Raw genomic sequence first — 22,337 nt, forward strand, 5'->3', positions numbered from 1 at the left:
TGAAAATAAGGAACAGGAGCAGGTGTTGCCATTCGGCCCGTTGCGCTGTTCTGCCCCTCACTCAGAACATGGCTGATCTTTGACCTCAGCACCACTTTCCTGCAACGTTCCCAATATCGCCGAGCCCCTAAATATGTCTGTTTAATTTAGAAAACTTGTGGAGAAAACTCCAAATGTTCACCGCACAGTGTTGGGGAAATTTCTCCTCATCTCAGTCCGGCTGAGGTGATCTCGGATTTTGAGTCTGTGATCCCTGGTTCCACTGCCCAGCCAGGAGAAACATCATTCCTGCCCCTACCCTGTAAATACCCTGTGAGACTGTGTCTGTCTCAGTCAGGAAGCTTCTCCATGTGAACCTTGTGTTAATGAAATTGGTGACAGTTCTTTCAGACCAGCAGCTTTGACCACAAGAACACCAGACAGTGGTCAGCACGGAATGTCCTGCAGTTACTGCAGGAGAAGGACTGGATGGACACAGTGGAGTGGTTCCCTGAGCAGACAGTCCAGACCATCTGGCAGAATGCCTCATCAGCAGATCACACCAACAGGCACCAAGACCTCACCTGTCTGGCGGTGAGAGGGGCCCTCCCAGTCTGATCCTTGCTGCATGCCCGGAGATCACTCCCACAGCACGCTGCCCCGAGATTACTGCAGTGGAGACGAGAGGGCCCCTCCCAGTCTGATCCTTGCTGAATGCCCGGAGATCATTCCCACAGCGCGCTGCCCCGAGATTACTGCAGTGGAGACGAGACGGTCACTCGCCTCTTTGCGGACTGTGGGCTGGCGAAGATCTGTGGAGGAAGATTCAAGGGCCTGTGCCACAGCAGCTGCGTGACAGAAGGCTCACTGATCCTCGGGCTGTTCCCAGGATGCGCAGGAAAACGGACAGCGAGTGCTGCTGGAAGATCATCAACTCGGGGAAAGACGCTCGAAACTTGTTGGCCTGCCATCACACCGAGATGTCCGGAGAGCAGGAGTTCCCAACCTGGGGTCCACGGTTACTGGTATTGGTCCTTGGCATAAAAAAAATGTTTGGGAACCCCTGTCGTACAGGAATGCTGCCGACAGACACATTCCAGACTACAGGGACACCATTGGAACTACAGGAATCCTTTACACTGGACAGGGAGAGGCCGGGTTGGCTGAGGAAGCCTCAGAGTTATTGTAGTAGTGAACCACCCCGGGGGGACACATGGCTTCTCCTTTCAGCGCAGGACTTCAATCGTCTTCCAGGGGAAGGTCCTTCCGACCGCAGGGATGAGGCCTTTGGAGATTCAGCTGACGTTTTTGTCGCTCTAGGTTTTTACGAGATGGGTTGCTGGCCATATGGCCAACCCTCCTCCGCTCGTAGCCGGGCTTAGACAGTCCATGGCCGCGTTTTCTTATCTGTTGCCCGTTTAATGTGTTGTTGATCCCACACTAAACATAGAAAGGGCCAGAAATTCCACTGAGCACATCCAGCAAAACCATGTTGATTCCCTGAGCAAACACGAGGAAATCTGCAGATGCTGGAAATTCAAACAACACACACAAAATTCTGGTGGAACACAGCAGGCCAGGCAGCATCTATAGGGAGAAGCGCTGTCGATGTTTCAGGCCGAGCCCCTTCATCAGGACTAACTGAAGGGAGAGATAGTAAGAGATTTGAAAGTAGTGGGTGGAGGGGAAATGCGAAATGATAGGAGAAGACCGGAGGGGGTGGGATGAAGCTAAGAGCTGGAAAGGTGATTGGCAAAAGGGATACAGAGCTGGAGAAGGGAAAGGATCATGGGACGGGAGGCCCAGGGAGAAAAAAAGGGGGAGGGGATCACCAGAGGGAGATGGAGAATCGGCAGTGATGGGGAGAGAGAGATTAAAAAAAAACAAACAACTAAATATGTCAGGGATGGGGTAAGAAGGGGAGGAGGGGCATTAACGAAAGTGAGAGAAGTCAATGTTCATGTCATCAGGTTGGTGGCTACCCAGGTGTTGTTCCTCCAACCTGACAGCTTCATCTTGACAGTCGAGGAGTCCATGGATGGACATATCAGAATGGGAATGGGACGTGGAATTAAAATGTGTGGCCACTGGGAGATCCTGCTTTCTCTGGCGGACAGAGTGTAGGTGTTCAGCGAAACGGTCTACCAGTCTGCGTCGGGTCTCACCAATATATAAAAGGCCACAACGGAAGCACCGGATGCAGTATACCACACCAGCTGTCCTGATGAAGGGGCTCGGCCCGAACCGTCGACAGTGCTTCTCCCTACAGATGCTGCCTGGCCTGCTGTGTTCCACCAGCATTGTGTCTGTGTTGTTTGATTCCCCGAGTCTGCAGCGCGCGTAGTGGACAATCGCGGTACTGCAGGGGATCAGCAGCTCCCGGAACGCTAAAGCATTGTGAATCAGGAAGTGCTGGGAGTTAACATGGCTACGAAAGGAGAGACCGAGAGTTTGAGCGAGGAGGTAATTTGTCCCGTCTGCCTGGATTTCTTCACCGATCCGGTTATACTGGAGTGCGGACACAACTTCTGTCGCTCTTGCATCACACGGTGTTGGGAAAGGGAGGAGAGAAACTCCTGCCCGGAATGTAGGGAGGAGTTTGCTGACCGCACCCTCAGGGTAAATCGGGCCTTAGCAAATCTGGCTGAAAAATTTCGAAATCTAAACCTGAATCCGAAAGGGAAGGAAAGTAAACGTCACTGCGAGGAACATGAGGAAGAACTGAAGCTGTTTTGTGGAACGGACAAGACACTGATCTGTGTGATCTGTGCCGCTGCGCAGGAACACAGAGAGCATCGATTTGTGCTGATTAAAGAAGCTGTTAAAAACTATAAGGTAAAAACTAACGTTAATTTAACGCTTAACACATTTCCTTTGCCCTACATACCGTTACACGAGCCTCTATAACTAACAGATCACTCTCTGCAACTTCCGCCATCTCCAACGGGATTCTAGCATCTCCGTCCCACAGCCCACCTCCGCACCCCGCAACTCTCCGCTCTCTATATGAATCGCACTCTACGTACTGTATCGCCCTGATCAACTCGCTCCTCCCCACTGATCTCCCTCCTGGCACCGACACCTTCAAGCGGGACAAGTGCTACACCTGACTCCTAACCTCCTCCCTCGGCACCATTCAGGGCCGCAAACAGCCCAGTTCCTCCCGTTTCCTCCATGGTCGATTGTCCTCTCGTATCCTTCTTTTCCAGCTCTTTACCTCTTCCACCTGTCCCCTCTCAGCTTCTCACTTCATCACCTGATGCACCATCAATAACTCTCGGAGACAGGAGGCGAACGATAGGCTTCTATTAGCAGCGAAGACAACGACACGGCATCCTGGAGACTGAGGGAGGAGCAGTGCCTCCAATCACCTTTATACAGGGGTCTGTGGGAGGAGCCACAGGAGCAGTCAGCAGAGGGTCGTGTCCAGACAGGTATACATAGTTTACCACATCACCCTCTCCCACGATCCCCCTCACGTTGTCCCACCCGTCACCTGTCAGCTGGTTCTCATCCCCAAGCTTTTCATTCTGGCTTCTGTCCCATTCCTTCCCAGTCCTGATGAAGGTTCTCATCCCGGAACACCGACTGTTTATTTCCCCTGAATAGATGCTGCCTGACTCACTGAGTTCCTCTGGCATTTTGTGTGATAATCGGGTTTGATCACCTGTTTCTTTTGATGCATCTTTGTTTCTATTTCCTTCGCTCTCTAACTTCCAGGATCAGCTAAAATCTTCCTTAGACTCTCTCACAAAACAGAAATCAGACTTCCAGGAAAAGGAGCAGCAACAGAAAGAGAAGATTTCCGGAGTTCGGGTGAGGCTTCCTGAGTGGAATTTCTGATATTACTGTCGAGTTTTGCTCCATTTAATGCAGAATAGCAGAGTATCGCAGCTCCAGTGACCTGGGTTTGATCCTGACCTCTGTTGCTGTCTGTGTGGAGTTTGCATGCTCCCCCTGTGATTCCGACACATCCCAACGACATGCCGGATGAATGGCTAATTACCGTTAACCCTGTGAAGGTGGAAAGGGTGTGTGTGAATCAGATGGGAGTTTATGGGTCAATAAGTGAGAATAGGTTTCAGGAAATCGTGAGGGAATGGTGTTGACGGAAATGCTCTCAGAAGTAGCATGGACTCCAATAGACCGAACTTAACGACAAAAGGAAGCAGAGCACAGCAGTGCAGTATATTAAACTTCACCTTTCCTTCGACAGGAACAGTCACACAGCCTTCAGTCCCACGTCACATCCCAGTTTGCTGAACTGCGCCAGATTATCACTGAGAAAGAGCAGAGCTTACTCATGGATCTCAGGGAAGAAGAGAAGAGGATTCTCAACCCAATGGAGAAAAATCTTCTAGCTCTTCAAGAGAATATAAGGATTATTCAGGAGGACATCACTAAGTTAAAGGAACAGATGGATCAAAAAGACAGTGTGATATTTCTCAAGGTGAGGGATTCTATTTCAATTTGTTTCTGACAAAGGGCACTAAATGAACAGTGGTATATTTGAAATAAACACAGCACAGCGGCCAATTCTAACAAACCAATTGTCGCTGCTGGCGACCTCACACAAATTGTTATACTTGCATGATGCGCCCTCCAATCACTCCAATAATGACATTTCAAAATGTCCAAGATACGCTTTCAGTCCTTCATTAGCAAAATACAATCTTGAAGCGATGAAACTTCAGGGTAATTCATTGTAAAGTAAGCTGCAACACAGCGGTCAAGAACAGAATGACATCCGCCAATCCCCAGATCAAAACTGCCCAGAACAAAGTACAGATACGTAACTTTTTCCCTTCGCTTTTACCATGCCTGCACTCACGTGACGAGTTACCATAATAAACACGTAACACAGAATACAATGCAGACAGAAAACAGATGTGCTGCTCCTACACACAGCATTTGCAAATGGCAGTAAACTGTTTCTCACCAGACAACTGATGCAAATATTCAGGGTTGTTGTTGTCCCATAATAATAAGATTATTAAGGGATTGGACACGCTGGAGGCAGGAAGCATATTCCCGCTGATGGGTGAGTCCTGAACTAGAGGCCACAGTTTAAGAATAAGGGGTAGGCCATTTAGAACAGTGATGCAGAAAAACTTTTTCACCCAGAGAGTAGTGGATATGTGGAATGCTCTGCCCCAGAAGGCAGTGGAGGCCAAGTCTCTGGATGCTTTCAAGAGAGAGTTAGATAGAGCTCTTATAGATAGCAGGGTCAAGGGATATGGGGAGAGGGCAGGATCGGGGTACAGATTGTGTATGATCTGCCATGATCACAGTGAATGGCGGTGCTGGCTAGAAGGGGCGAATGGCCTACTCCTGCACGTCTTAATAAGCTGGTAAGGAAGGCGGGCTCTGTCGTGGGCAAAGTACTGGAGAGTTTAACATCGGTAGCTGAGCGAAGGGCGCTGAGTAGGCTACGGTCAATTATGGATAACTCTGAACATCCTCTACATAGCACCATCCAGAGACAGAGAAGCAGTTTCAGCGACAGGTTACTATCGATGCAATGCTCCTCAGAAAGGATGAAGAGGTCAATACTCCCCAATGCCATTAGGCTTTACAATTCTACCGCCAGGACTTAAGAACTTTTTAAAAGCTATTATTAATGCTTTTTGAGATAGTGATTTAGATGCATATCATTTTTTTTTACTGAGTTAAGTATTGTATGTAATTAGTTTTGCTACAACAAGTGTATGGGACATTGGAAAAAAGTTGTATTTCCCCATGGGCATGAATAAAGTATCTATCTATCTACCTATCTATCTATTGTCTATTGTCCCAAAACTGGACTTCCACAACTTTTGTACATCTCAGGACAGAATGCAGATTTCTCTGAAATTATTTACCCTGATCATAACACAGAGCTGCTGACTGTGTTCTTAATTCTACATTAAATATTCTCTAAAACTCTCATTAACTCCCATTTCCAGTCACAGGCTGTGAGTGTGTCTGGTGCGGTGGGTGTGAGGGTCTCTTTGTCAATCAGTGAGAACAAAGAATTTGACCCACACATCAGACTTATCTTCAGTATCCGGTTTCCATCAGATTAGGGAAACTATTATTGTCTCTTTACTTTTACAGATAACATTCAAATGAACGTTCAATCGTTCAAAACATAACCAGGCCATTCGGCCCATTTTCTCCTCTCAATTTCCCTGCTTCACAATCCTCCTGCCACCCACTCACCTCAACCAGCAACAGAGCCCCGAAATCTCTGGTCCCTCACGTGTTTATCCAGTCTCCCCATTACATTCAATCTCTGCTGTTCCATTTCAGCCACTCCTGTGGCAGCGAGTTCCACATCCTCTTCACTAAATTTCTTGTGGAATTTGTTAAAATCCATCTGGAATTACATCACCTCACATCTCCCCATAAATAGAGGTACTTCCTCCACCCGCACACAATCATATACATCAGTGATCTTAAATTCCTCCATCCTATCAGCCTGACGTCATATCCAGATGATAACGCACAGCCTGTCCTGTCTTCCCTGTAAGATTCATCGTCTCAGTAGTGGTCTGACATTCAGAAACATTCCCTGTAATTTACCCCATGGTTCTGTATTGTCCGTGTGTGTGAGTGACTGCGGGAGTGGGAATTTTCAACACCTTGTAATGATTTGGATGAAATTCAGGATGTGGACAGTAAGTCCAAGTCTAATCGGATTTGTGTTTTATTTATTTCAGGAGGAAGCTCGTCGGAACAGAAGGTAGGACATGCTCTTCACTGAAACCCTGAATGGATTTGTAAAATAGTTCAGAATAGCAATTTATAACCAGCAGTTTAATATTTACAGGATTAATGATGTTGTCCAGGAATTGTCAGTGACAGATGAGACCCTATCGGTTGAAAAATTCGATCACCCCTATTTGTTGAAAACAGTGCTGAGAAAAACGCTTGATGCTATTAATCGAGGTAAAACTTACAAAGATTCATTTCTCCTTGTTTATGTAGCTCAATTTAGTTCCAATTTGAGGCAAAGATTGTCTGTAATACTGGGCTGAAGGGGAACTGAAGTTTATTTCACATCAACCCCACCGACTGGGAGGCATCACTGTCACATGGTCAGCTGGAGATGTCAGACCCCTGAACACACCAGCACAGGGTCACAATACAACCAATACACGGGACTGGCAGATGAACCACTGTGACCTGATCCCAGGCAAATGCACTAACACACCAGGACATGAGTTTGGATCTACCAGAGGAACTGGGAATTTAATACTGATGATAATATTGTAGGGAATAAAAGCAGGTATCAGTGTGGTGACCAGGATTGTCAGGAAAATACACAAGTCCTTCATGTGCCCTGTGAGTGCAGACTCTGATTGACGCAGGTCTTCCCCCTTCCGGATCAGCATCTCTCACTGTTGTTAAAGGCAGAAGAGGGGAGTGGTTGTGATCGGGGACTGAATCGCCGGGGGAACAGACGGGAGAATCGGTTGATGTGAACGGGACACCCGAATGGTATGTTGCCTCCTGGGTGCCAGGGTCAGGGATGCCTCAAATCGTGTCCGCAGCATTTTAGAGAGGGAGGGAAAAGAGCCAGATATTTTGGTAAATTTGTGACAATGACATTGGAAGTAAAAGCAAAGGGGTCCTGAAAACAGAATTTGGAGAGCTTGGTAGAAAGCTCAGAAGCAGCACCCCCAGGGTTGTAATTTCTGGATTGCTGCCTGTGCCACCTGCTGGTGAGGGTAGAAACAGGATAATTTGACAGATAAACATGGCTGAGAAGATGGTGCTGGGGCCAGGGATTCAGGTTCTTGGATCATTGGGATCTGTTCTGGTGGAGGAATGACCTGCTCAAAAGGGATGGGTCGCACCTTGACCTGAGGGAGAACAATATTCTCACAGAGAGGTTTGATAGAGCTGTTGGGGAGGGTCTGAACTAATTTGGTGGGGTGGTGGGGGTTGGAAGTGGAGTGAAGGGATAGGACTGATGATAAAAATGCAAAGATAGCGTGCAGTCAGACTGTCAGATAGGGCGGACAGATGCGAGGAGAAAATTCCAGCCGGCAGGGTAAGTATCAGTGCATTAGGGATGCAGAATTAAAAAGGGTAGCAGATACAGTACACAAAGTGTTATATCTCAATGCATGGAGTATGAGAAATAAGGTGGATGATCTTGTTGCTCGATTACAAATTGTCAGGTATGATGTTGTGGCCATCACGGAAAAGTGGCTGAAGGATGGTTGTAGTTGGGAGCTGAATGTCCAAGGTTACAGAATGTATCGGTGGTATAGGAAGGTCGGGTGAGGGGGTGACGCGGCTCTGCAGGTAAATCAGCAGCAAGATGTGACATAGGATTGGAAGATGTTGAATCTTGTGGGTTGAGGTAAGGAACTGCAAAAGTAAAAATGACACTGACACCAGTCATATACAGGCCTCCCAACAGTCAGTGGGTTGAGGCCCACAGATTACAACTGGAAATAGAAAAGGCTGATGAAAAGGACAATGTTATGATAATCCTGGGAGATTTCAACATGCAGGGCAATTGGGAAAATCAGGTCGGTAAAGGATCTCAAGAGAGTGAGTTTGTTGAATGCAATGTGATGGCTTTCTAGAGCAGTTAGTCGTTGAGCCTACTCGGGGAACAGCTCTACTGGATTGGGTGTTATGTATTGAACCAGAGGTGAGTAGTTAAAAGAAACCTTAGGAGACAGTGCTCACAACGTGACTGAGTTCAACTTGAAATTTGATAAGGAGAAAGTAAAGTCTTGACATTGTAGTATTTCAGAGGAGTAAAAGAAATTACAGTGGTCTGAGAGAGGAGTTGGCCAAAGCAAATTGGAAGGAGATGCTGGCAGGGATGAGAGCAGAGCAGCAATGGCGTCAGTTTCTGGGAATATGAGGAAGGTGAAGGATAGATGTATTCCAAAAATAAATAAATACCGTACTCAAATGGCAAAATAGTAAAACCATGGCTGGCAAGGGAAGTCAAGTTCATGTAAAGGCAAAAGAGAGGGGATACAACAAAACAAAAATTAGTAGGAAGACAGAGGATTGGGAAGCTTTTAAATATCTACAGAGAGGAACTGAAAGAATGATTGGAAGGGAAGAAATAAACAAGAAATTGATTTGAATTGAATTGACTTTATAACTTACATCCTTCATATACATGAGGATTAAAAATCTTTACGTTACGTCTCCGTCTAAATGTGCAATGCGCAATTTATAGTAATTTATGATGAATAATATGTACAACAGGCCGGTCAATATAACATAGAAATACAGTTGTGTCCACAGGAGTTAATCAGTCTGATGGCCTGGTTGAAGAAGCTGTCCCGGAGCCTGTTGCTCCTGGCTTTTAATCTGTGGTACTGTATCCCGGATGGTAGCAACTGGTATAGTTTGTGGTTGGGGTAACTCTGATCCTTCAGGCCCTTTTTACACACCTGTCTTTGTAAAACAAGTTAGCAAACAATATCAAATTGTTTTTCAAGTATTGTAAAAAAATAAAACAGAGATGAGAGTGGATATAGGACCGCTAGAAAATGAGGCCGGATATATAATAACGCGGGATAAAGAGATGGCAGATAAACCACATATTTTGCATCAGTCTTCACCATGGAAGAAACTAGCACTGTGCCCGGTGTTGAAGAGTGCGAGGGAAGAGAAGTGAGTGCAGTTACTGTTACAAGGGAGAAGGTGTTCAAAAAGCTGAAAGACCTAAAGGTACATAAGTCACCTGGACCAGATGAACTGCACCCTAGTGTTCTGAAAGAGGTTGCAGTAGACATTGTGGAGGCATTTCAAATGATCTTTCAAAAATCACTGGACCCTGGCATGGTGCCAGAGGACTGGAAAATGGCAAATGTCACTTAGCTCTTTAAGTAACGAGGAAGGCAACAGAAAGGAAATTATAGACCAGTTAGCCTCACCTCTGTGGTTGGGAAGAAATTGGAGTCAAGGGGTTTAGATAGCATTCAATTCAAGAGCAGGGATGTGATTCTGAGGCTTTATAAGGCAGTGGTGAAGCCTCACCTTGAGTATTGTGAACAGTTTTGGGCTCCTCATTTAAGAATAGATGTGCTGGTATTGCAGAAGGTTCATTTCATAAGGATGATTCCAGGAATGAAAGGGTTATACGAGGAACGTTTGATAGCTCTGTGTCTGTACTCGCAGGAATTTAGAAAGATGAGGGGCGATCTCATTGAAACCTTTCGAATGTTGAAAGTCCTAGACAGAGTAGATGTGGAAAGGATGTTTCCCATGGTGGTGGAGTTTAGGACAAGAGGGCACAGCCTCAAGATAGAGGGGGGTCTATTTAAAACAGATGCGAAGAAATTTGAGCCAGCAGCTAGTGAATTTGTGGAACTTGTTGGGTGTATTTAAGGCAGAGCTTGATAGGTTCTAGATTGGACACAGTATCAAAGGTTATGGGGAGAAGACCAGGGAGTGGGGCTGAGGAGGGAAAAAAAGGATCAGCCATGATTGAATGGCGGAGCAGAATCGATAGGCAAATGGCCTAATTCTGCTCCTATGTCTTATGGTTATCAGACCACTGCATTGAAGCATTGTGAGAATGAGCTCGGACACACCAACAAGCATTGACATGGGTCAAGATTTCATCTCGGGAGAACCAAACACAGCATAACCGGCCTGGCAAAGCTCCCTCACACATATACACAGGAAGGATTGGCAGATTGTAGTCAGAGCCTCAGCAATGTACGTTGTTATTTCCCTCAGTAACCTGGAAAGCAATCTCTTCAGAGAAAGTCATTTATTCATTTAAACAACTCAATCACATGTGACACATTGTCAACACACACCAGACATGTGATGGCACACTGTAACATACAAATTCTTCAACATGTAGACTCTCCTTCAATGTGTATACACACCACACGGATATTTACCACAATCAACACACACACACACACACACACACACACACACACACACACACACACACACACACACACACACACACACACACACACACACACACACACACACACACAGATATACTATCAGAGTGTGACACACGGCCACTGAAATAGGGACAAATTCCCATTTAGGATTGAAATCTGCCGTCCTTACCCAGTCTGTCTGTTCTGTGGCACTGAGCTGCCCTCTGACGTGACGTCACATCAACACTTCACAGACAGACTCCAGGGTGAGATTCCTCAGGATGATGATCTGGGAGGGTTTGACGGATGTGGAACTCACGGCCCACTTCATCAATCTGCAAGACTAACATGTCTACTTGAGCATGGCCCATTTGTGTGTGTTTGCCCCCCCCCATCCCTCTAACCATTTCCCATCTGTGTACCTGCCCAAATTTATTTTAAAATATTTTATTTTTACCTGTTTCTACCTTGTCTGAGGGCAAATTCAATTTACCAAACTCCCTCTCTATGAGAATGTTACCCGATAGACCACTCAGAAAAATTTCCCATCTCACTTCAATCTGAGGCTTCTGGTTCTGTACTCCCATTTCTTGGAAAAAGAAACATTATTTAAGTTCCTTACGAATTATTTACCTCGATAAGGGGTCATACCTGAACATCCTACACTACAGCTGAATAGCCCAAGCTTATCCACTCTCTGCTTTTAACCCAAGCCCCCAGTCCAGATAACATCCTCCTGAAGCCTCCCGTCCAGTGTAATGACATCCTCCCCATATTCGGGAACCGGAAATGCAAAGAAAACTCCAAGTGTGGTCTATCATCGACATCAAAGGCCTTGCTGAATTTCATGTGGACAGTGTGGAACAGGCTGATGAATACACGACTGAAGGTCTTTTTTAGATTGGGACAAGAAGGGCGGCGTGGGAACTAAATTCTGAAGGAAGGCAGTTTTTAAAAAAAAACTTCGCATACAAGAACGGCGAGACTGCGCAGGACAGCGCGGAGAGTTTAAAAAGATGACCAGCCTATACAGCGGGCAGCGGAGTGGGTGGCAGCCCGTTTGGCTCAACGGGCTTAGGTGGTAACGGGAAGAGGTGAGAGCGAGGCACCGACTCTTTTTCTCCCCTTGGCAAAACGGCCCGGACGGACGGGGGAGCAGCAGGGCACATTAGCTAACGGTTTAAAAAGTTTGTGTGTTTGGCGAAGTAAGTGGGTGAGTAGACCTATCTTTCTTTGTTTCATTCCTGTAGAATTAGGTAGCATGTCTGCAGGGTTAGTGCTTTGTTCAGGGTGTCAGATGTGGGAATCCTGGGAGACCTCCAGCCTCCCTGATGGTCACATCTGCATCAGGTGAACCGAGATTCAGCTCCTCAGAGACCGTGTTAGGGATCTGGAGCTGCAGCTTGATGACCTACTGCTTATTAGAGAAAATGAAGAGGTGATAGACAGGAGCTACAGGCTACGGGGGTCAGAAAACTGGGTGACTGTCAGGAGAGGGAAGGGAAATGCCCGGATAGTGGAGAACACCCCTGTGGCTGCCCCCCTCAGCAACAAGTATATCGTTTTGGATGCTGTTGAGGGGGATGACCTGACAGGGGACGGCCACAGTGACCGGGTCTCTGGCACTAAGCCTGGCGCTGTTGTGCAGGAGGGAAGGAGGGAGAAGAGGAATGCGGTAGTCATAGGGGATTCCATAGTCAGGGGAACAGACAGGAGTTTCTGTGAGCCTGGTAGAGATACCCGCATGGTGTGCTGCCTCCCAGGTGCCAGGGTAGGGGATGTCTCAGATCGGATCCAGAATATTCTGAAGGGAGAGGGCGAGCAGCCAGCTGTCTTGGTACATGTTGGTACCAATGACACTGAGAGGAAAAGGGAGGAGGTCCTGAAGAGAGATTTCCGGGAGTTAGGAATGAAGCTGAGAAGCAGGACCTCCAGGGTAGTAATCTCAGGATTGCTACCTGTGCCACGTGCTAGCGAGGGCAAGAATAGTAGGATCAGGCAGATGAATGCGTGGCTGAGAGACTGGTGCAGGGGGCAGGGCTTCAGATTCTTGGATCATTGGAAACTCTTCTGGGGGAAGTATTACCTGTTCAAAAAGGACGGGTTACACCTGAACCATAGCGGGAATGTTTAATAGAGCTGTTAGGGAGGGTTTAAACTAATTTGGCAGGGGGATTGGAAACCGGAATGATAGAGTGGAGGAGAGGGAAAACAGAAATAAATCTAAGATAGTGAGCAGTAAAGATGTCAGGAAGGACAGGCAGGTGATGGGCCAAATTTGCAGACACTGGGATGAGTTGCAGTGCAATCAAATCAAAAAGTATCAAATACTGGATTTAAGGTGTTATACTTAAATACACACAGCGTAAGGAATAAGGTGGGTGATCTTGTTTGGCAGGTATAATTTTGTGGCCATCACTGAGACGTGGCTAAAGGATGCATGTCTCTGAGAGCTGAACGTCCAAGGGTACACGGTGTATCGGAAGGATAGGCAGGTAGGCAGAGGGGGTGGCGTGGCTTTATTGGTAAGAAATGATATTAAATCATTAGAAAGAGATGATATAGGATCGGAAGGTGCAGAATCTTTCTGGGTTGAGCTAAGAAATAGCAGGGGTAAAAGGACCCTGACGGCAGTTATCTACAGGCCTCCTAACAGCTGCAGTGAGGTGGACTACAAATTACAACAGGAAATAGAAAAGGCTTGCCAGAAGGGCAGTGTGATGATAACTGTGGGGGATTTTAACATGCGAGTGGATTGGGAAAATCAGGTTGACACTGGATCTCAAGAGAGAGAATTTGTAGAATGTCTACGAGATGGCTTTTCACAACAGCTTGTTGTTGAGCCCACTAGGGAATCAGAGGTACTGGATTGGGTATTGTGTAATGACCCAGAGGTGATTAGAGAGATTGAGGTGAAGGAACCGTTAGGAGGCAGTGATCGTAACATGATTGAGTTCACTGTGAAATTTGAGAAAGAGAAGCCGAAATCCGATGTGTCGGTATTTCAGTGGAGTAAAGGAAATTACAGTGGGATGAGAGAGGAACTGGCCAAATTTGACTGGAAAGGGACACTAGTGGGAGGACAGCAGAGCAGCAGTGGCTGGAGTTTATGCGAGAAGTGAGGAAGGTGCAAGACAGATATATTCCAAAAAAGAAGAAATTTTCGAATGGAAAAAGAGAAGTCAAAGCCAAAGTAAAAGCAAAGGAGAGGGCATTCAAGGAAGCAAAAACTAGTGGGAAGACTGAGGATTGGGAAGTTTTTAAAAGCTTACAAAAGGAAACTAAGAAGGCCATTAAGAGGGAAAATATGAACTCTGAAAGGAAGCTAGCAAATAATATCGAAGAAGATTCTAAAAGCTTTTTCAAGTATATAAAGAGTAAAAAGCAGGTCAGAGTGGAGAAAGGACCGATAGAAAATGATGCTGGAGAAATTGTAATGGGAGATAAGGAGATGGCTGAGGAACTGAACGAGTATTTTCATCTGTCCTCACTGAGGAAGATATCAGCAGTAAACCGGACACTCAAGGGTGTCAGGGAAGAGAAGTGTGCGCAGTCACAATTACGACAGAGAAAGTACTCAGGAAGCTGAATAGTCTAAGAGTAGATAAATCTCCAGGACCAGATGTAATGCACCCTTGTGTTTTGAAGGAAGTAGCTGTGGAGATCGCGGAGGCATTAGCAATGATCTTCAAAAGTCAATAGATTCTAGCACAGGTCCGGAGGAGTGGAAGATTGCAAATGCCACTCTGGTATTTAAGAAGGGTGCAAGGAAGCAAAATCTAAATTATAGACCTGTTAGCCTGAGAAGTGGTTGGGAAGTTTCTGGAGTCAATTGTCAAGGATGAGGTTACGGAGTACCTGGAGGCATATGACAAGATAGGCCAAACTCAGCATGGTTTCCTTAAAGGAAAATCCTGCCTGACAAACCCATTGAAATTTTTTGAGGAAATTATAAGTAGGCTAGACAAGGGAAATGCAGTGGATGTTGTGTATTTGGATTTTCAGAAGGCCTTTGACAAGGTGCCACACATGAGGCCGCTACACAAGATAAGAGCCCATGGAATTACGGGAAATTTACATATGTGGATAGTGGATAGAGCGTTGGCTGATTGGCAGGAAACAGACAGTGGGAATAAAGGGATCCCATTCTGGTTGTCTGCCGGTTACCAGTGGTGTTCCACAGGGGTCCGTGTTGGGGCCGCTTCTTTTTACGTTGTATATCAACGATTTGGATTATGGAATAGATGGCTTTGTGGCTAAGTTTGCTGATGATACAAGATAGGTGGAGGGGACGGTAGTGCTGAGGAAACAGAGAGTCTGCAGAGAGACTTAGATAGATTGGGAGAATGGTCAAAGAAGTGGAAAATGAAATACAATGTTAAAAAGTGTATGGTCATGCACGTTGGTAGAAGAAATAAATGGACAGACTATTATTTAAATGGTGAGAGAACTCAAAGTTCTGAGATGCAATGGGACTTGGGAGTGCTCGTGCAGGATACCCTTAAGGTAACCTCCAGGTTGAGTCGGTGGTGAAGAAGGCGAATGCAATGTTGGCATTCATTTCTAGAGGAATAGAATAGAGTATAGGAGCAGGGATGTGATGTTGAAGCTCTATAAGGCACTGGTAAGACCTCAATTGGAGTACTGTGTTCAGTTTTGGGCTCCTTATTTCAGAAAGGATGTTGTGACATTGGAGAGGGTTCAGAGAAGATTGACTAGAATGATTCCGGGAATGAGAGGGTTAACATGTGAGGAACATTAGACCGCTCTTGGATTGTACTCCGTGGAGTTTAGAAGAATGAAGGGGAACCTCACAGAAACATTTCGAATGTCCAGCGTCCACTTTCCACCCGATGCGCCTGAGGTCCAACGGCCTTTCCCTGATGCCTCCCCCCGATCCCCGGGGCCGCGCTGCCCGAGTCTCCCCCCCCCCCCCGATCCCCGGGGCCGCGCTGTCCGTGTCTCCCCCCCGATCCCCGGGGCCCCGCTGCCCGAGTCTCCCCCCGATCCCCGAGGCCGCGCTGTCCGAGTCTCCCCCCGATCCCCGGGGCGCTCTGCCCGAGTCTCCCCCCGATCCCCTGGGCCGCGCTGCCAGAGTCTTGCCCCAGGTCCCCGGGTCTGCGCTGCCCGAGTCTCCCCCCGATCCCCGGGGCCGCGCTGTCCGAGTCTCCCCCCGATCTCCGGGGCCGCGCTGCCCGAGTCTCCCCCCGATCCCCGGGGACTCTCTAATTCTCTGCTTCTCCCCCCAGTCTCTATCACCCTGGATGTGGAAACGGCGCATCCGCTGCTCGAGGTGTCTGGGGATCGGAAGAGTGTGAGACGGACCGGGACCCGGAGGAATCTCCCTGACACAGGGAAGAGATTCACACACTGGGCTTGTGTGCTGGGATCGGAGGGATTCAAATCGGGGAGACATTACTGGGAGGTGGAGGTGACGGGGAATCGGTTCTGGTTTCTGGGAGTCGCCGCAGAGTCTGTGGAGAGGAAGAGACGGGTCAGTCTGAGTCCGGAGACCGGATTCTGGGTCATCAGGCGGTATTATGACGTGTTACATCGGGATTATGACGTGTCCCGTGATCCCACCTCCACAGAGTCCCGTCTCGCTGCCGGTCCCATCCCCGGGAGGGTGGGAGTATATCTCAGTTACGAGTCCGGGACAGTTTCATTTTACAACGCGGAGACCAACTTCCATCTCCACACCTTCACTGGGAATAAATTAACGGGAAAACTTTATCCTTTCTTCATGACCTGGGATGAAATCCAATGGTTGAGATTCTGCTCCAGTTCCGCTCCGGGTCTGTAAACGGGTCGGGTCCCGGGACCGGCGTCATGAGTAAAGTCCCTGTAAATATAAATGTGCGGAGAGTGCAGCTAAATACGTGGCTAAGGAGATGGTGCAGGAGGGAGGGCTTCATGTTTCTGGACAATTGGGCTTTGTTCCCGGGAAGGAGGGGCCTATTCCGACGGGACGGTTTGCCCCACTGAACTGGAGAGGGACTAACATTCTTGCGGGTAGATTTGCTAGTGCTGCGCGGGGGGATGGGGGGGGGGAAGATTTGCAGAGGGAGGGGAACCAGAGTGTTAGAGCAGATAGTGAGGTGGAGGAGGATAAAGGTCATGCGAGGACTGCATGTATAAACAGAAATCAAAGGTTTGCACATTAGGTTGTAAATTAATTTTCAGAGCTTTAGAAATTGTAGAAAATAAAGATTTCCAAAAAGATTTTGATGAAGAACATGACCAGAACATATGTGAAAAAGTGGCTACTTCAGTTTTGCACCTATCGCAATAATTGTCTATGTTAGGAAATATTTTGGATAGGCTCTCCTTTGTTAAATAGTAACAGTGAACAATTTTAAATTGAATTAAACACTGATAGGCACATATCAAAGAAGAATTGACCATCTTCATTAACAAAGGTCATATTCAGTTCTCTCTCCCAATGTTGTTTAATTTTTAGTGATTAAGGGGATCTGCTTTTTTGCATTTATTTATTTTTATTTTCATTTATTTTGTGATGGTCGATTGATGACTTTTGAAGAGTTAATTATCAAAAATTCGCTCATATAGACTTTCTGCAATATCTTCAGGTTAGACAATTTTAACAAAAATAATTATCTAAGTTTCCATATATGCAAGAATCTGATTTGTTGGATACTATTTTGAATATGAATCCTTTAGTAAGAGGTTCAATTCGTAGAATTTATAATTTATTTTTAATACATTAACACAAAAAGATAACCTCTCACCTAAGGTTTATACATGATAGAAATATTCGTTGTTTCAGACGTGATAGAGGGGGAGGGATGAAAGGGGGAGGAGTGGCATTACTAGCCAGCGAAAATATCACATCTGTGCGTAGTCAGGACAGCCCGGAGGGCTTGTCTACAGGGGCCATATGGGTGGAGCTGAGGAACGGGAAAGGTGTGACCACACTAATAGGGGTGTATTATAGACCGCCCAATAGTCAGAGAGAATTGGAGGAGCAAATCTGTTTAAAGATAGTAGACCGATGTAAGAAACAGGAAGTTGTAATAGTAGGGGATTTTAACTTTCCACATATTGACTGGGACTCGCAAACTGTAATAGGGATAGATGGCTTGGAGTTTGTGAAATGTTTTCTGGAAAGTTTTCTAAATCAATATATAGAGGTACCTACGAGAGAGGATGCAATACTTGATCTCCTATTAGGAAACCAGACAGTCAGGTGACGGAAGTATCTGTAGGCGAACATTTTGGGTCCAGTGACCATAATGTCATCAGTTTCAAGTTAATTATGGCTAAGGATAGGTCTGGTCCTCGAGTTGAGGTTCTAAATAGCAGAAGGGCTAATTGTGTGGAAATGAAAAAAGATCTAGGAAGAGTGGATTGGGATAAGTTTTTTTTTCCTGACAAGGATGTGTTCCGTAAGTGGAAGGCCTCCAAATGTGAAATTTTGAGGGTGCAGACTTTGCATTTTTCCTGCCAGGATTAAAGACAAAGTTAACAGGCATAGGGAACCTCGGAGTTCAACGGATATTGGCGATCTGGTTAAGAAAAAGAGAGAAGTGTCTAGCAGGTAGAGTCAACAAAGACAAATGAGTTACTTAAAGAGTATAGAAAACGTAAGAAAATACTAAAGAAGGAAAAAAAGAAGATATGAGGTGGCTTTGGCAGATAATGTGAAGGAAAACCTGAAGGGTTTCTACAAGTATATTAAGAGTAAATGGATTCTAAGGGACAAAATTGGTCCCCTAGAAGATCAGAGTGGTCGTCTATGTGTGGAGCCTTACGAGATGGGGGTGATCTTAAACAGTTTTTTTGCATCGGTATTTACTCAGGAAACTGGCATAGTGTATATGGAAGGAAGGGAAACAAGCAGTAGTGTCATGGAACATTTGTAGATTAAAGAGGAGGAGGTGCTTGCTGCCTTACAGCGCATAAAGGTAGATAAATCCCCCGGGCCTGACTTGATATTTCCTCGGACCTTGAGAGAGACTAGAGTAGAAATTGCAGGGCCCTGACAGAAATATTTAAAATGCCCTCAGCCACGGGTGCAGTGCGGAAGATTGGAGGGTGGCTCTTGTTATTCCATTGTTTAAAAAAGGCTCCAATAGTAAACCAGGTAATTACAGGCCAGTGAGCCTGACATCAGTAGTAGGTAAATTATTGTAAGATGTTCAGAGAGATCGGATTTACAAGTATTTGGACAGCCAAGGGCTGATTAAGGATAGTCACTATGGCATTGTGCGTGGTAGATCGTATTTAATGAATCTTGAAGAGTTTGTCGTGGAGGTTACCAACAAAGTAGGTGAAGGAAAGGCTGTGGATGTTGTCTACATGAACTTTAGTAAGGCCTTTGACAAGGTCCCACATGGGAGGTTAGTTCAGAATGTTCAGACATGATGTATCCATGGAGAGGTTGGAGAGATTGAAAGAGTGCAGAGATTTACTAGGATGTTGCCAGGAGTTGAGTTACAGGGAAAGATTGAACAGGTTTGGACTTTATTCCTTGAAGCGTAGAAGAATGAGGGGAGATTTGATAGAGGTTTACAAAATTATGGGGGATATAGACAGTAAATGCGAGTAGGTTCTTTTCATTTAGATTAGGAACGATAAATACGAGAGGACATGGTTTTAGGGTGAAAGGGGAAAGCTTTAGGGGGAACATTAGGAGGATCTTCACTCAGAGAGTGGTGGGAGTGTGGAACGAGCTGCCATCTGACGTGGTAAATCCGGGCTCACTCTTAAGTTTTAAGAATAAATTGGATAGATACATGGATGAGAGAGGTCTGGAGGGTTACTGACAGGCTGCAGGTCAATGGGACGAGCGGAATAGAGTTTCCGCATAGACTAGAAGCACCAAATGGCCTGTTTTCTGTGCTGTAGTGTTCTATGGTTCTATGGAGTGAAATAAACGCGACATGAGAATTGTCGCTCGATTAATTTTAACTCGTTCACCGCATCCGTCAACCGAACAGAAACACCGGCGATTCAGCAGCAGCTGCGGGCGGCGGGTACTGAGCTCCCCCGGGTCCTAAAGTCCACCCGTAATGAGACAGGTTAAATGGGACAAGTGGGGGCGGTGCTGACCGGAAAAGACAGTGAAGATTGTTCATTAAGTTCATCAGCCATTTCTTTGTCCCCCATTACTACTTCCAGTGGTCTAGTATGAACTCTCATCTTCCTTTCACTCTTCATGTAACTGAAAGCTAAACTTTAATATCCTGATTTATATTATTGGCCAGTTTGTCATCATATTTCGTCTTGACCATTCTTATGGCTTTTTCCTTTGCCTTTTGTTGGATTTTAAGAGCATCCCAATAATCCAACATCCCACTCACCTTTGCTACCTTATATGCCATTTCCTTAGGTTTAAAACAATTATTACATGCCTTTTCTAGCTCAAACTGTGAATCAATTTAAAGTCAGTCCCATAATTTAATAAAGTTTTTATCTGAAAAATACTTACCCTCGCAAAGATTGTACTGAAGACTGCATTTGATTTTTTCTTCAGCCTTATACGCTTCAAATTGAAATAGTATGTATCTCGACAGTTTCATAATGACAAAATGTACATGAAACAGAATGAAGTTTTCCAATTAGTTACAAGGCATAATTAAGTATAGTGTGGACATTTCTATGTCATGTGAATATCATTCCTTCCCTTGATTTAAGCCCTTCTTCTATAAACCCAACAGGTTTATGTATTCTGTAAAGGTGGCTGTCCTTATGTCCATTATCCTACGTCTTGCCATAAGCCCCTAATTCTTAACACTACCAACCCTTTAGCTTCTAATTTGCTAAGTGGAAGGTCAAAATCCACAGCTTAACATTTAACAGCTTTTGGTGCTAAACAGTCAACATCATCATTTCCCTCAACAGTGTGATGTGCAGGGCCCATAATGTGCAGACATATAAATCAAACTTTATATATGAAATACCGTTTGACAAGTTTCCAACAGTCAATCTGACCTACTGCCAGAATGACCTGTTTAAGACTCATCAAAACCGAAATGTATTCTGAGCAAATTATAAGGACCAATTTTCTCCACCCACTGTGAGCCTAAGCTGTTGGGAAAGAATTCTGCTTCCTTTGCTGATAAATGGCTATAAGTCATTTCTTTACCATTACCTGCAATTCAGGCACACAAAAATAGCCACACCAACATCCCCAGTTAACTTATCTTAGCATTTATCTGTAAAAATGGTTACTGTATGATAATAACTTTCATTTATATACTGATGAACCAACAGACTCTCAGGCAGAACCGAATCCGATTGTGTAACATAAAATCAACTGAAGTCATTGGAAAAAACAAGGTGTGGTTACAGAGAAAGCTACAGTGGGACATATTGTATCATCAAATACACCCATATTCCCAGCATGGTAAGAACCCAGCCACTCAGAACAAAAAACACTCTTCTTGTGATGTCCCCAACCGTCCTCCAGCACACCTTTAACCGGATGATAATTTCCTTGTCCCCCGCAAATTAATCCAGTATGTTGACATCAACTTGAACCTCTGTTACTTTGAGGGCAATTGGCCGATTGCAATCAGTAAAGCCAAAACAGGAGCACCAGAACACAATCTTAAAGTCTGTAATTGTATCACATACAAACATTTTTAATTTGAAGATGAAGCTGATCCATAAGCCACACAGACATAATCAAGAACAGATCAAATTAAACAAATATAATTAGTCAACAAAGATTTTCATGTTGCACCCAGGAATACCCACATAGATGCCTGAGGAGATTTAAAGCTCTTTTACATTTATCAATTATTTTACTGATAGGTGCTTCCACGTCAGCTTATTATCCATCCACATACTGAGAAATCTTCCCACTGACACTTCCTCAAGATATTATTCATATAATTAAAAAATCAAGTGTAAGTCTATTAATGCTGTTTGTAAACCACGTAATGTGTTTTAACAACTGAAAGCTTAAAATCCTCATCAATCTGCCCACTGTTTGACCTATTAATTGTAAATTGCAATTAATACCTGTAATCTATAAAGCTATGTCATCTGTATATTGTGATTTACCCAGGGTCTCCCATTTTCACATCTCAGAGAAAATATCATTAATCATAATATTAAATAATGAAGGGCTACAAATACTGCCTTGTGGGATCCGATTCTCTATCTCATAGAAACAGAAACATAACATGTCGACCAATATTTGCACAGTCCGTCCAAATAAAAAACTCAGAAAAATTATACAATGTCCCCCTCACTCCTAATTTAACCAAAAGTCATTTCTTCCATATCATTTCCCTTTTCAGTATCAAGAAATAATGCTATTACAACATCTTTATTTAATTGTGCTTTCCAAATATCATCTTCCAAACCTAAAACTGAATCTAATGTCATTTCACCCTTCCAAAATCCACTCTATTAAAACACTTCATCACCACTCTTTCCAAAATATAATTCAATCGCTTGATTACCATACATTCCATAAGATTACATAAATGAGACTTTCACGATATAGGCCCTTAA

The 22,337-nt window shown here is 45.1% G+C and overlaps 1 protein-coding gene across 1 annotated transcript; it reads left to right on the top strand.

Annotated features, from left to right (window-relative positions):
- The first annotated feature begins 2,403 nt into the window (after nt 1–2,403).
- Nucleotides 2,404–16,869, top strand: LOC140723956 (zinc-binding protein A33-like). Its single transcript, XM_073038493.1, has 7 exons — nt 2,404–2,442; nt 2,545–2,814; nt 3,700–3,795; nt 4,196–4,429; nt 6,681–6,703; nt 6,791–6,909; nt 16,100–16,869. Exons 1-7 carry the CDS (start codon nt 2,404–2,406, stop codon nt 16,651–16,653), a joined length of 1,335 nt encoding a protein of 444 aa, XP_072894594.1. The 3' UTR covers nt 16,654–16,869.
- The last annotated feature ends 5,468 nt before the right edge of the window (nt 16,870–22,337 follow it).

This window comes from Hemitrygon akajei, unplaced genomic scaffold (genome assembly GCF_048418815.1).
Source record: "Hemitrygon akajei unplaced genomic scaffold, sHemAka1.3 Scf000149, whole genome shotgun sequence".
Lineage (NCBI taxonomy): Eukaryota > Metazoa > Chordata > Chondrichthyes > Myliobatiformes > Dasyatidae > Hemitrygon > Hemitrygon akajei.